General features: G+C 40.9%; 1 protein-coding gene across 10 annotated transcripts in view; it reads left to right on the top strand.

Moving 5' to 3' along the window:
• Positions 1-15058, top strand: part of tenm4 (teneurin transmembrane protein 4) — a 330072-nt gene that overhangs the window by 213240 nt on the left and 101774 nt on the right. For 6 of the 10 annotated variants that reach the window (XM_041804631.1, XM_041804642.1, XM_041804673.1 and 3 more), the window contains 5 exons: positions 160-261; positions 2248-2442; positions 3896-4096; positions 9656-9841; positions 14525-14551. In XM_041804631.1, coding sequence (XP_041660565.1) covers positions 160-261; positions 2248-2442; positions 3896-4096; positions 9656-9841; positions 14525-14551 — 711 coding nt within the window. The remainder of the gene's footprint in view (positions 1-159; positions 262-2247; positions 2443-3895; positions 4097-9655; positions 9842-14524; positions 14552-15058) is intronic. The other 4 variants (XM_041804649.1, XM_041804657.1, XM_041804690.1 and 1 more) reach the window with 1 other exon arrangement.

The raw sequence follows: 15058 nt of genomic DNA on the forward strand, positions 1-15058 counted from the left end.
TGTTTTTTCTGTGAAATAGAAATGTTGACAGGATTGGAGCCTGTGCTTATCACTGTCATTAGCAAAGGGATAATAATCAACCCAGTGAAAATGAGTGGGAGGAAAAGTGTTTTTCAAACCCCATCACTCAGGAAAGCTGCTGGTTTGCTCTCTCTGCAGAGTCTATCGACGACTGTCCCAGTAACTGCTTCGGAAACGGTGACTGTGTTGCTGGAACATGCCACTGCTTTTTAGGATTCAAAGGACCTGACTGTGGGCGAGGTGAGTCACACCCTCAGTCATGATGTCTGTATTGATCAACATCATTTGCATACAGAACGTTTGAGGGAGCTAGCCAAATTATCTTCACTGTATTACCAGAACAAAGCAATTATATTCTAGGATTTATTTTCACTGTATTCATGATCATACTCTTTAAATTAGGTAGTTAATCTGCTCATGATTTATTTTCACCAGCAGCTTCTTAGTGGCCCCTTGTGTTACATATGTTAGAAGTGAAAACAATATATAGAAAAAAGGCTTGAGATAATGGGCTGGGTCTTGTTTCATTCTTTCAATCAATGCTAGTGAATCTTAATTCATTTTTCCTCTAATTTAAATGAAATAAAAAAGCTTCAGGCAGTATTTGGGAATGAAGCTTGTTACTTCTTAAAATACTCAGGATGTTTTACCCTTTTACTGATTTTATAAAGCAATCATGGTCAATATAATGAGGCTTTTTTGACAAAAAAAAATGTACCAAAAACCTTGTTAATGTCAAATAGGTGCTAGTAGTGTCAAAATTGGTGGAATGGGGTGAGTGCAGTGAATGTGTCTCAAGTGACGCCTGTGTCTGGAAGTTCCAGTCACTGGTTAATAAGGATTCCTGGCTACCATTTCACCATGAAGACAAAAGAACACTCCAAGCAACACAGAGAAAATGTTACTGAAAAGTACAAGTCAGGGGATGCATACAAACAAATTTCCGAGGCACTGGACATCCCCTGGAGTTCAGTTAAATCCATCATCAACACATGCAAGGAAGATGTCACATGTGTAAATCTGCCTAAATCAGGTTGTCCTCACAAACTGAGTGACCATGCAAGAAGAAGACTAGTGAGAGAGGCTAATAAAATACCTTTGACTTCTCTGAGGGAGTTACAAGCTTTGGCAGCTGAGTTTGGAGAGACTCTGTATACAACAACTGTTGACTGGGTTTTTCACCAGTCAGAGCTTTATCAGAACTCTAGAGTTCACCAAAACACATGTGGGAGACTCCATGGTCAAGTGGAAGAAAGTTCTTTGGCCTAATAAAACCAAAATGGTGCTTTTTGGCCATCAACACTGCATGTCACCACAAACACACAATCCTCACTGTGAAGCATGGTGGTGGCAGCATCATGCTGTGGGGATGCTTTTCAGCAGCCAGCCCTGGAAGGCTTGTAAAGGTAGAGGGTAAATGTAGAAAAATCCTGAGGGAAAATCTTATTCAGTCTGCAAGAGAACTACAGCTTAGGAGAAGCATACAGCAAAAGTTACATAGAAATGATTTAAAGACAACATCGGAATGTTCTGGAGTGGCTGAGTCAAAGCCCAAAAAGGGCCTGAGAAGAGCTGGTTACGCTTGATCCCCTTGCAACTTGACAGAGATTAAGCAGTTTTACAAAGGAGTAAAATTTCAGTGTCCAGATGTGCAAGCCTGATTGAAACCTGTCCACATAGACTCAGTCTGTGATTGCAGCCAGAGGTGCATCTAATAAATACTGACTTGAAGGGGGTGAATATTTTATGCAGTCATTTATTTTACATTACATTTTTTAAATTGAGTTTAATTTGTATAAATCAGTTTTCTCTTTGACATTAAAGAGGGGTTTCGTGATTTTTTTTCCTTTTGTCAAAAAAACAAAAACAAACAAACTATATTGACTATGATTGATTTATAAAATCAATAAAAGGGAAAAAGATCCAAGGGGATGGATACTTTTTAAAGGCACTGTATCTTAATTTTATATTCCTAACTTAAAAACTAAAATAAAAGCTAAAAATATATATTTATTTCCATCAGTCACAAAACCGACATGAGTAAATTTAGCATGTTTGAATCAGTTTAGATTTCCTGTTTCTTCATGTCTGCATTTAATGCTGTTTTTTCCGGTCCGGTCACCACTCATTGTCATATTGCAGCTTTTTAAACATCCTCACTATTCTTTGAAGCTATGGTTGGAAGGGTCCATTCAAATGGATGTATGCTGTCTGCTCTTTTCAAAGCCGCCTGTCCAGTGCTATGCAGTGGGAATGGTCAATACCTTAAAGGTCGCTGCATGTGTCACAGCGGCTGGAAGGGCTCAGAGTGTGACGTTCCCACAAACCAGTGCATTGACATCACTTGCAGCAGCCATGGGACGTGCATCGTGGGAACCTGCATCTGCAACCCAGGCTACAAGGGAGAAAACTGCGAAGAAGGTGATTGTTTAAATAAGTCATATTTATGTATCCTGAACATAAAATCCTACATAATATGGCTGCTGTAACCACCACATTGTTAGTGCTTGACATTTAAAAGAACACTCATAATGGGAGCAGCTATTAACTCTATATGGCTTATTTAACAGTCTGTCTTGTAAAGACAGGACATGGTCTATGCAGAGTGTAATAACCATAACACTTCACAGTATGTATCCAAGGTGACTTTTTGTGCATAAATCATTGATATAAGGCATCACCATAATCAAAACAGTCCATTTGTTGTCTGAAATTCAGACACCAGGTCTGATGTTAATCCATTAGGAACTCTACATTCATGATGCTGGATAAGGCTCGACCAGATAAGATTGAAGGAGCCATTGTGTTTGTCAGCTCTTGAAGGCTCTCATTTCAAGATGAAAAATGGCCCCTGAGAGTTTGATGAATGGGGGTTTGTGACATCCATAGGCGCCCATTCTATTTTGGGTGAAGTGCCGGCCATAAGGAGTGGAGGAGAATGTGGACGAGAGGCCTTTAACATTTTTACCTTTCTTCCGTGCGACCTTCAGGCGCGATGATTAATTGCCAGGAGAGAGTTTCTTGTCAGTTAGCCTCTGATCTTTGTGCCTTGTGCCCAAACCATCTGCTAAGAGGCGAGAGATCCTGTTTGTCTTACTATAACGGCCTTTATAGCCATTTATGTCATGGTAAAGGGGAGCTGCCATGGCGTGGCCTGCTGCTCTGGGTGGCTAGACTTTGCTCTGTCCATTTACCATCTGCGTGTAACATGAAGATATTGTCCTATAGAAAGAATGTTACCGTGGGATTGCTTAATTGCACAACTAATGTCCCGCTTGTCCACTTCAAGAGAAAAGATGCTTTAGAAGCTGAAATTTGCATTGAAATGAATGCATTTTGAATGAATACAGTGTAAGAAAGGATGTAGCAGAGAGAAGCAGGTACAAAGATTTTGTGATCTGCAGTCCCTTGGAAGTTAAAACTTTTGCCCAAGGCTTTTCCTTACTGTAACCCATTTTCTCCTTTACATTCAGTGAGTGTGGGTGTCGCTTTTCTTATCTTTGAGTTCATTGTTGCTTTCATTTTAGAGAAACATGCTCATATTAAGAGACTTCCCTTTTTAAGGTGGCTTTTTCATAATGAGATGATGGGAAAGTGCCAGCAGGAGTGTGGGCAGTACCTGTAGGTTGGTGCCATAAGCCCCTGTGTGATAACAGACATTTAATTTTCTTATTTGTAAATCTCTCATCATTCCTGTGTGTTCTCTCTGTACATTCACTTTACGGTTGTTAAGCTCGTTGCAGCTGCAGTCGAGCTGCCATAGCCCACTTCAGTTGTCATTCTAATCAGGTTCAATAAAGACGCCAGGTTTTCCCTGAAAGAATGAAACAGCAGGTGAGCAATGTCTGACTATGTCTCTTTGAAACCCTTTCAGTGGACTGCCTGGACCCGACATGCTCAGGCCGAGGGGTATGTGTGCAGGGAGAGTGTCACTGCTTTGTGGGATGGGGCGGGCCGGGATGTGAGAGTCCCCGGGCCTCCTGCATGGACCAGTGCTCTGGACACGGAGCTTTTCTGGCAGAGACCGGAACCTGCAGCTGTGATCCCAACTGGACAGGCCATGACTGCTCTACAGGTGAGTGCCTCCCTCATATGAGAGTAAACATTGGCAGGGTTCCCTTTCACAGACCAGTGCTCATTTGGCTCTGATTACTAAACATGAAAAAGTCGGTGCATTCACAGAAACCATTGCAATGATCATGTCAATTAGGCTAGGTTTGTTTTATTTGATTCTGTCGTCTGATCAACAGTGTTCCCAAAGTTGATTTGTGATTGCGCCTTTTAAATACTTAGAATTCAGAAAGTGCATCACATAAAACAAATCTCAGTAGCTAAAAGTAAATTAAAGAAATAAGAAAATAACAGCCATTTACAGTTACACAGCTCCATCCAAGTGCTTCATTCTATTTATATTTCATGGATCCTTCCAGACATAAACATTTCCGATTAGGTTAAAAGAAAATTTCTGACAAAAGCCTCAATTATTCAAATCAATGATCAGCTGGAGGTCCACAGCTAGCATTCAAACTCTGCTTGATTTTCCTGGAAATCTATTTCCTTTACAAATGGTTTCATCCTCCGTCTCCACATGGTAATCTTCCAGCCACAGAGAGGAGGGAAACAGGCCTAGCAGGGATATTGTCAGAGCCATGATCTAATGCAAGCTAATGCTGTTTCTTCAGTTCTGGCTTTCTTCATGATGGCACCAGGCTCACAGCTGATGATAGCTTTGTCTGCTCTGGAGGATTGTTCCCATTGTGTTCATTTTGTCCACTGGGAACGTTCCCTCTTGGTAGGCAGTAATAAAATGAGCAGAAGATCCAGTTTTAGAGCTAGAATATACCATCTTGAGGATCTAAGGCTGAAGAAAGTCTTGTACAATTTGTACTCAGATCTGACAGCAGCCTGCCTCCTTACATTTACCGAGAAAATGTTTTACTAAAAAAAAAAAATCATGTTTTTGTGTCAGATTGTTAAAGGGCTGTCAAATGTGGATATCTTACTTCAGTGACTTGTGCTATTGGCAGATGCAAAGAAAGAAATAAAAAATCCTTGTGAAGATTTTAAAACTTTCTACTCATATAATCATCATATAAAACTATGGCTCAGTCCTTGTATAACTCTTACCCCTTGATTTTAAGTACCCTCCTTGCTCCTTGAAACTGAGGTAAAAGGGATGGTGGGGGAACCCTATATGAAAAGGGAACCCTTCAATAACCTGATAATTCATCAGTAGTTGTTGACAGGATTCATGTGAACAGATGACACAATAATACTGGACAGTTCTACTACCAGCATACTTTTGAAATACATGAAATCAAAAGAACCATAATGCATAGAAACAACAGTAAATAAGATATCAGAACATTGCTGCAATCTTCAAATCTTAAAGATTTGTAAGGCATTTTGGGGGATTCTCCCTAACACTCAGTTTGGAGTGTGCCTCTAGAGCAGCATTTCCCCATCCTGATTTAACACTTGATAATCATCCGATGCCCACCAAAACCCTCATACAACCATTACATGACATCTTATGCATTTGCCTCCATGCGTATTTCATAAACGGAGGATTTTACTGCAAACAGATTTCTGAAACATTAGTGTCACTAGGAAAGCTTTTGCAAAGTCACACAGTACGAGTAACTAGCTGTTAATGTTTAGATCAGGCATCTGCATAGTCACTGATAATTTATTTTCCATGATTTAGCTCTCAAACTTTGTGACTCCTCAAACATTGTCCTAGTAACATTATTGCCTTGCAGAGCTGATGAATTGGCCAAACTCCATGCCTGTTGTCAGGCAAAACTATATTGTAAAGCTATGCAGCATTTGTGCCAGGTCCAAAAACGGTTCAAGCTAATCAGCATTGTTTGAGGAGAAAAAGGCAGGAACTATGAATGGGGTTTGCAATAGCCAATTGCAATGGCTGCCACCAGTTTAGTTTTTGGGTCGGATGTAGCTGTTGTATAGTCGTAGTTTTATCAGAGCTGAGCAACTTTTCTTTATTAAATAAAAAGCGAAGAACCTCACTGAAAGCTTTTCATGATGGAAAAAATGTTCTCTCTATTCACCAGACCTGCTTTGGCATTAGTTTGTGATAGTTACTGGCTGGGTTTGGTTGGACTGTGAGCCGGTATAATAGCTGCCGGTGGAACGATTATCTTGGATGTAGCTTTAGTTTAGTGGCCCACATTTGTTATTAAAACCAAGAGTACAGAGACGCACTGAAAGATTTACTTTTGGAGATGTTTTTGTACTTCTACTGACCAGCTTAGACAGTTTTTTCCAAATACTAGCCCTGTCATTTGTAACCAGCAACAGTACTGGTCAGCCAAGCCCAGGTTAGCACTGGAGCTGGGTATGTCTACTTCCTCATTTCGTGTGTTAGTTCTGTGAACAACCATTTTGACATGCTTTTTTCATGACTGAATTAATCAATTAATGGTAAACTTATTGAACACCAAAAAGCAAATAGCAGCCCAAATGGTGCTCATTTGCTAGTAGTAGCCAGGGCTGATCAGGAACCCCTGAATCTGATTGGCCAACCTTAAACCTTTGCAGTGATTGGCTGTTTGCCTGGTTAAGCCATTAATGGAAAGCTGCGATGTAAGCGTTTTTTCCTAGAGGCATATTCAATCACTTAGCATATCTTGGATTGGTTTTACTATATTTAATGCACTAAAGTTGAGGGATATTGAAGTGGCCATTTCAGCCTGATATTCTAAATGTGGCTCTAGGGCGGGGCAATTAATCACAAATTAGATTAAATCACAATATGGCCTGCTGCAATTTTCAAATCGCAGGAGTTGCAATATTTCTTTAACTTGCAATGTGTTAAAACACCAGTTTAATAATTAAAAAAAAATCTTTTTTTTTTTGCCATGGCAGGGATTTTATGCACATTATGCAAACATTCAAGTGTCAATATTTTTTTAAGTGGATTACAAAAATCCTCCTTTTGGTGTTTTCTGTATGTTTTTCTTAATCAACGTGAGTGACATAAAAATGAGAATGCCTTTAAACAAAACAAATGACATCATATTTGCAATACGAGCTAAAATAATTAGCTCATTCTATCTAAAACTGATGACGCCTAGCGTTACTTCACAAAAGTCATACCCAGGCTGCAATCAGCTGGTAGCCAGCTTCACCTCCTCCACCCCAGCTGCCTCCTTTATAGCTTAAAGTTTGTTGCATCCCCATATTCATATTCATGCTACTATGGATTAATTGCTTCTGAAGTGTTTTCAATACACATTGTCTTATTTATGGAAATATTTATTGGTTGAATTTGTCAAAAAAACATAAGATTTACCCAAGAATAATCACATATATAATCCCAATATTTGGGGAAAAAAATCGCAACTAGATAATTTTTGCAAAACGTTCAGCCCTATGTGGCACCCCTGCCCTATGCACTTAATCCAGACATGAATGTGCAAAGCTAAGGGGTAGGGTTAATGGTTATGGGTAAGGGCTGTAGTGGGACTGAGCCTTTGTTCATGTGTTGTGGCTGCACTCTTGCAGATGAAAACAGAGAAAATCTCTGTTTAAACATGCCACTGATTTGTTTATAATCATCACATCAACTCTGTTTTTGTAGAGGTATTTGCAGTCTTCATATGCTGTCATTTACATAATTAGTATTCTCACCGACTATTTCAGAGATGAGAATTTTAGTCACTTGGATTCACGAAGCCCTTTCTATTCCAGGCAGACACAATGACCCATTAGGTAATCCCTGGGATTCTGAGGGAAATGGGCAGTTAGTGTGAGTTTGCCTCGCCTAGAACAAGCTCTGTAAATGATGATGAGTTGGCTCTTTATCCGCTTTCATCCTGTCCATTGTTGAGTTTTCTGTGGTCTAATCTTGATGGTAGGGTAGCACAGCAAGTAGCCTCTAATAAAACCTCGCAGACTTGAGGGAAAGAAAAGATAGAAAGCTTTCGATATATCTTTGAAGATTCTTTAATCCCTTCCCCAATACTTTAAAGTCATTTTCTCCTGTGGGTTTAGAACTTGGGTGTACACTATTGGCAGTAATATTGTTACAAGCCATAAAACAATGCCCGAGGTTTTATGTCCTTTAATATGTGTGTTTTTATGCTATTTTTGCCATTCTCCCACCCAGAGGAAAGTTTGTTTACACAGCCCTTTAGTGCAAATGGTAACGGCCATCAGGGGGATGGGGGTATTTCTCACAGTGGGCTCTTCTGGCCGTAGATAATGAGGGTTTGCCTGCAGGCTGTAATTGCATCTTTATCACGTTAAAGCTTTCTCCTGTGTTCCAAGTGAATGCTTGTGTCAGTCAGCTTCAGTCTGCTTCCAATATGTGTGTGAATTATTCTGAGAAATGTACGGTCACTTTCTGCCATTTGGTTTTTCGACAAGTGTGCTAATGGGATCACTCGAGATGCTCATTATGATCATTAGCACTTCCTATGTAATGGTGTTGATATCGTGTGTGGGGAAGATGAAGCCACGTGAAGGATTGATGAGCAAACCTGAATGCTAACTCTGATATAAAGATGTAGCGTTTCTGTTCCCGTAGTTTAACAAAGTGCAGGGTTTTAATTAGCAGGGCAAAGACAGGATTTAAGCTGGTAATGTCATGTTATGGTTTGTGGCAGAAATACCATTAAAATTAAATTTGTAGCTGTGACAAAACAGCCACTGAAAAGACAGTAATTGACTTATTAAAAGATTTTACCTCCAGTTTGATCCCCTGTGGTCAGATTTGAATTAGCTTGGCTAATAAGCAAGGAACACATGGCTATTGTTCCCCATTGCCCATACTGCTAAGCTTTTTTTTATACAAAATACTTAATAAAGAGGTTAACATTTCAATGGGATTCATAATAAATCTGTCAGTGTTTAATTTCTATGAGCTCTCATCTTGTCATACATTCCCTCGAGTTCGTGAGACGTGGGTAATGTCCCGAGCTCTATCACAGCCTGTCAGGGAGGTCTTTCAGCTGCCACACAAAAGCGCCAGCCGTGGTTTACTGTGCCTCTCTCTTTCCATGAATGTGCTTGTTCCTCTGGAGCACTGGCTGCACTTAGGTTGAAAAAAACCCAGCATGTTGACATCCAATGCCTTGAATCAATCTGTGTAGCCTTAACTGCTGCCTTCAGCTCTCACCAAAGCATATGGAGAATCACAGCGTGTACCACAAAAGCATTACTGTAACTGTTCAATCGAAAAAAAGCAGTGATGATGATGTTACCATTCCCATAAGAAATTTCAACTTTATAATTTTCCCTTTCTACCCTGCTGTGGAAGAAAGAGGTGATTTCACAAAGAGAAGAAGAGGCCAGAGGAAGAATAAATCTGCTAAGGCTGCCACAATCCATGTCTTTTCTTTGTAATGGACTTATTAGATTTGTATTGTCAAAAAGGATTGCCCCTCATGAGGTGCAGGAATTTCTTTTCAACTGCCATCAGACAAGGTAGTGGAGCGTGGCCGCTTTTCCTTGACAATAACTCCTGGATTTGTCTTTTCTTCACCCTTGTTGCCTTGTCCCGTCACTGCCTTGTCTTCCCTCACCACCTCCCACCCCCCTTTCCTTCCTCTCTGTCTGTCTTCCCCCCCACTCTCTTTTTTGTCTCTTTCTATGTCCCTGTCTCCCACAGAGATTTGTGCAGCGGACTGTGGTGGCCATGGCATTTGTGTGTCAGGCACCTGCCGCTGTGACGACGGCTGGATGGGCACTGGGTGTGACCAGAGGGCGTGTCACCCTCGCTGCAACGAGCATGGCACTTGCAAGGACGGCAAATGTGAATGCAGCCCGGGTTGGAACGGCGAACACTGCACTATTGGTAGGATGGAGAGGGGTTTTGGTGAGGGTGGGTGGAGGGGGCTCTATACATGTGTGTATGCCTGTGTGTGATGGGGGCCAACAAAAGCATAGGCTGTCTGTCTGCTTGTGTGCATCTGAGGCGCTGGGTGTGAGGGGAAGGGTCCAAGTTGGAGAAGAGAGGGAAAAGCATGCTTAATTGAATTTGTGCAACTCGGTAAAGCATGAACAGGTTTACTCAAGGATCTGAGGCTTGCCTTCATGCATTTTAATGTGGGAATGTGCTAAGGTGTCCTTTCATTTTACTCATCCTCTTCCCCATCTCTTTCTTTGCTCCCTTTCCATCTATTAATTTCAAATGCTGACATGTGAGTCATTGTGAGCAGGTCAACCACCACTTTAAGCTCTGTGTCTGTACTAACATTTGTTCTTTTGTAAATGCTGTTAAATTCAGAAGACCTTGACTGAATTTCGAGAGTTTTCTTGAAACCTTGGGTCTCTGTAAGAACGTTTTTTTAAGTTCTCAGCGACTTAACAGAGAAAAGCTTGCCTTAATTGTCCAAGTGTTATGTTGTTAGTGAAGTAAGTTTGCCAGAAGCGCTTATGAGCTGCAAAGGTCACATCTGTAGATTTTGTTGAAATGCTTTCCAGAGTTTTTATGTTAGAAGAGATGGAGCTGACTCAAAGTTAAAAAAGTATATAGAACACTTAATATGAAAAATGAATTTTTGATACTTCCATGAAGAGATGGCACTCCATAGTGTCTACAGTTAAATGTAATTACAAGAACACCAGACAGAGTGGAGTAGTTCTATCCTCAGTAGGCAGTTCTTGGTATTTCATTGTGACACTTCTTTGTTTGACATTCCCTCTGCCAAAGAGATGGGGGTACTTCTAAGTTAATTTAGTAGATTTTATGAGGATGGAAAGTTTTCTACATTTAAAAAGTAACTTGAACTCATTAAGGCGAGTATTTTTATGCCATAAGCTCTATGATGTATCAGGGCTGTCAGACCTCCATTTAACATTAGAGAAGAGCAACTAGAGGACATACTATGTGCTGCCTGCTTTGCAAGATTTCCACATTTCCACTTTGTTTCTGTGTTGCATATGTACTCTTACTCTATTTTCTTCTATATTCTCCTCTTTTCTCTTTCTTATTAATTGCCCTGATTAAAAACAGAATGCATTTGCTCATTGGTGTACTTTGGGATGCATGATATTGGATTTTTGCCAAATGCAGATGTTTCCAAATCAATTTTAAACTGATATCTAATATCGATGCAGAGAATTAAATGTAATTAAGACCTAGAACTTCAGTCCTTAAGACACTATTTAAAGTTAAGTTTGCAGCAGCTGCAGCATACCCACCCCAGCTCACACAGCCGTGCTTTCATACTAGGTGGGTATGTGCTGCAGGTGAGCTGTGTCTCCCTGCCATCACAGCCCTGTCCTTCTAAAGGGGTTTTACCTCAATTCACCACCCATTAATTGTGTAGTTGAATGAACTGTGGTAATCAGAAACCTCATTGCAAACATATCTACCAATGTGAACATAAAATTCTGCCAAGACAAGGTAAATATGTCTCTCTATTTGTCATTTCCTGTCTATTTTAGCAAAAAGACAACCATACAAAGTATATGGCCAGATTCCATATCTTTCAAAAACTCAAAAAAGCTCTCACACGCCATCTCACTTTTTGCTGGTATTTATTGAAACACACTACACAAGTTCATCAGCTCCAGGTGATCACTAATCCCAGTGGCCTCCTGATGGATAAATGAAGACCAAGGCAGCCTTTTTGTTTGTATACATACTGAACTGTTTCAATCCTGCGATCACACAGGATGATGGTCAATAAGACTAAAATGTTGTGTTTTTATAAATCAGCAATTATGAGACTGTGTGCAGGAGCCACACATTTAGGCTTGCAGAAATATTTTCACTATATCCATATTTCACGTCTGTCATCAGGCAGATCCATTTCACCAAGCTTCAGGCTGAAACCACTGTACATGTTTTAAGAATGGACTTGACCAATCAGCCTCATTTAAGAAGAGCTAGTTGGTAGCTATGGGGGAGTTTAGTTGTAGTGGAAGGTAGTAGCAACGGCTGCAGCCAGTGTAATGTTTACATTGGATGTAGCTATAGTGTAGCAGCCGATGTTTTCAGAATTGGAGCAAAGAACTTTACTAAAAGTTTTCTTGCCAGAAAAGATGGTGAGCATGGACTGATCAGTGTCGTTTGAGGAGAACGAGGCTGTAGCTACAGGCGGGGTTTAGTTGTATTCCAAGCCGGTAGCAATGGCTGCCATCAATGTAGCAAAGGCTTTGGTGTAGCTACAGTGTAGCCACAGTGCGTACTTCATCATTGTGTCTTGTTGCTGTGATTGGCCCATAATGAACAGACGGACAGAATCACCCAGACATCTGACGTCCAAACACCCTCCATGTTTTTCAACTGTTGTGCCCTTCCATAACCTTTTCAATGGGCTGTTGTTCAGATAAATGTGACATATATATGTGAAACAGCCTATGTTGCATGTCAGGTTAGGCAAGAGACATGCACAGATAAAGATACGGTTTTAGGCATGTAGGGTCCTAAGGATTTATCACGGGCCTGATGTACCACAACCTGGGGCTGAAGAGGGGCAGCCAGAGTCAAGCTTGATTCAAGCTGACACACAGATTGTGCAGCCAAGGTCAAGCTCGATGTCCTTCCTGTTGTCCAGGCCTTTTCACCGCTGCTGGTACGCCTGGAGACTGCCAGCCATTTCCGGGCCATCTAAAGCACGACCAGGGGCTTGTGGCCGCCTTACTACCTGCCAAGAAAGTACCCTGAGCCTTGCCACATCCACCTCTTAATCCATCCTTAATATATTCCCATGCCCCCGGTAATAAGCAAAGGCATCAAGAGCACGACCGGGATTGTGTCGGTCCCTCTTCCTGCCCAATGGCACCCTCAGGCAGGCTCACTCAGCATTATGCACCTTTCTTCAGCCAGTAAAGATGTGGCCGCCATGTTTCTGGTCTGAAACAGGCATAAGTAGGAACAAAAAACTAACAAATTTTGGTCCTTAAAACACACTTTAAAGTTGAGTAAATGAGGATAACCTGTTGGTCCTCCTTAAAAATCCACAAATTTCTTCTAACATGCAAGTGATATTTACAGCCAGTACAGGCCCATAATTACAGCTGATGTATCAGTTGTAATATTTAATTTTCAATAAGCAACTTAATTTTCAATATCAGCCGGTACCACTAATTCATTAATTTATAGGCCAATATCTGCTGATACCTATACCATGCAGACAATATTTTGCATCCCTAGTCTCCTTGGGTTTCATAATTTTTGTAGAGTATTTGGAATGAATATGCTCTAGGGAAGTATTTCAGTCTTTATTTTTCATTCAACATTACAAGATTTAATAAGAATCTTTCTCATGAATGCCATAACAAATATCAAACGTACAATATTAAGCACAGTGGAATTAAACTTACAAACAAACCAACAAAAATATTATGAACACACTCAGCCTGATGAGAGGATGAGAATATTTTGTGAAAGTTTCTTGATATATTTAGAAAGAAGTCTTTGAGTTAATTAAATGTTATATTAAGGATTTAATAAGACTTGGTATGAAAATATCTGGAAGTTCTTTTAAATATCATGCATTTGTTGGGTTTCTAAGTAAAAGAGCAGGAGGAATACATCACACTGTGCTTTGTTGACAGTTGCCAGCTAACACGGTAGCTGACTCATTATAATTCTATGATCCAGCCACTCAAGCATCAGGGAAAAAAGGGAACACAAAGGCCATCTCTTCCCCCCTCTGTCACCGCTTTTCAGCAACAAAATCTGCAAATCCCACACATTTGGCTTTATACAGAGATGGGGCAAAGGTTCTATTCTTAACGGTGACACTTTATTCCATGTTCAAGCAGATGAAGATCATTTTTCTTGCGGTATTTTCTCGCATATCTCGGGGCAGAGCTGCCTGAGTACAGGGCTTGACTGAGTCTGTGAATGTTTTATATGCTGGCCTTACATTATTGATGGGCCTTTTATAAGTGCCATATTGAGATCCCCACTCCCTCGACAAGAATATTCCTCAGTGTCATCCATTAAGAAGCCAAAGATCTCAATTTAAATCAATTTTCATTATTGAGACCTCCACACCGGCCTCAAACCCCACGCTGCGGAGCTTCCAATTTAGCTTCACCATTACCAAAGACTCTGGTGACCTCATCGCCTGTGGAGGTGTTTGAGGATTAAAAGTGCTTTTTGTTGCACGCTCTGACCTCCTGTAGGATATTGCTTGAGAGATTTAAGGGTGGAAAGATGCGCATCAATCACGTTGCTTTTGAAATACTTCCCTGAGATATTCTGCCGATCCCTGCAGTTGATAAGTGGGGACAGACTGAAATGTTCTTTCACTTTTTTACCTTCACTCTAACACTTTCTTGGTTTCTCTTTCTTTGTGTTTCACAATCCCCCCTCTCTCTTTCTGTCTCCATTCCTCTCCCTCTGTGTTGGATCGTGTTTGTTGTGTTGCTTGTAATGCATGATTTTGCTTCATGACTGAGCTTTTTCTTTTTTTTTATTTACCTTTTGTAATGTAAACTAACACCTTGCCTTGCTGTCTTGTCATGGAAGTGGCACTGTTCAAACCTCCCTTATATGTCCTGTCTTTTATCTCCCAAGCTCACTATCTGGATAAGGTAGTGAAAGGTATGGCATTCCTCCTTCCTTCTATTTTGCCCTCCTCCCATTGTAACCCCAGCCAGCATTAACAAATCATGCACACAACACCATGCTCTCCCCTACATTGACATATGCAAACACTCTGCACTTCTCGCTGCCCCTGAACAAGTCATTCTAAAGATCCCCACCTTCCATCAACTTTTTGCCATATTGTCACACAGTAATCTCCACTTAGCACTTTCACACCTGGTGAGTCAAGTTGTGCTGCTTACTCCACGTCTTGAATACTTGGTTGTGTGCGGCCTTGGGTTTTTTAAATAGAGGGGTGTTGGGAAAGGGGCTTCATAACTTGTGCAATGCATTATGGATGAGTGTGCAGCTGTGAGTAGAGCCTGATAGGTGCTGAGGCCGCATCCTCTCTAATTAAAAGAGTTCATGGTCTGGTTGGTGCAGGGCAAGCAGGGGGTGGAGGCTCTGCAGCAGCCCTGCCTCTCTGCCTCCAGCACCCTCTCTTCCCTCTCCCCGTGTCCTTGG

The sequence above is a fragment of the Cheilinus undulatus genome, linkage group 2 (assembly GCF_018320785.1).
Source record: "Cheilinus undulatus linkage group 2, ASM1832078v1, whole genome shotgun sequence".
In the NCBI taxonomy this organism is placed as follows: domain Eukaryota; kingdom Metazoa; phylum Chordata; class Actinopteri; order Labriformes; family Labridae; genus Cheilinus; species Cheilinus undulatus.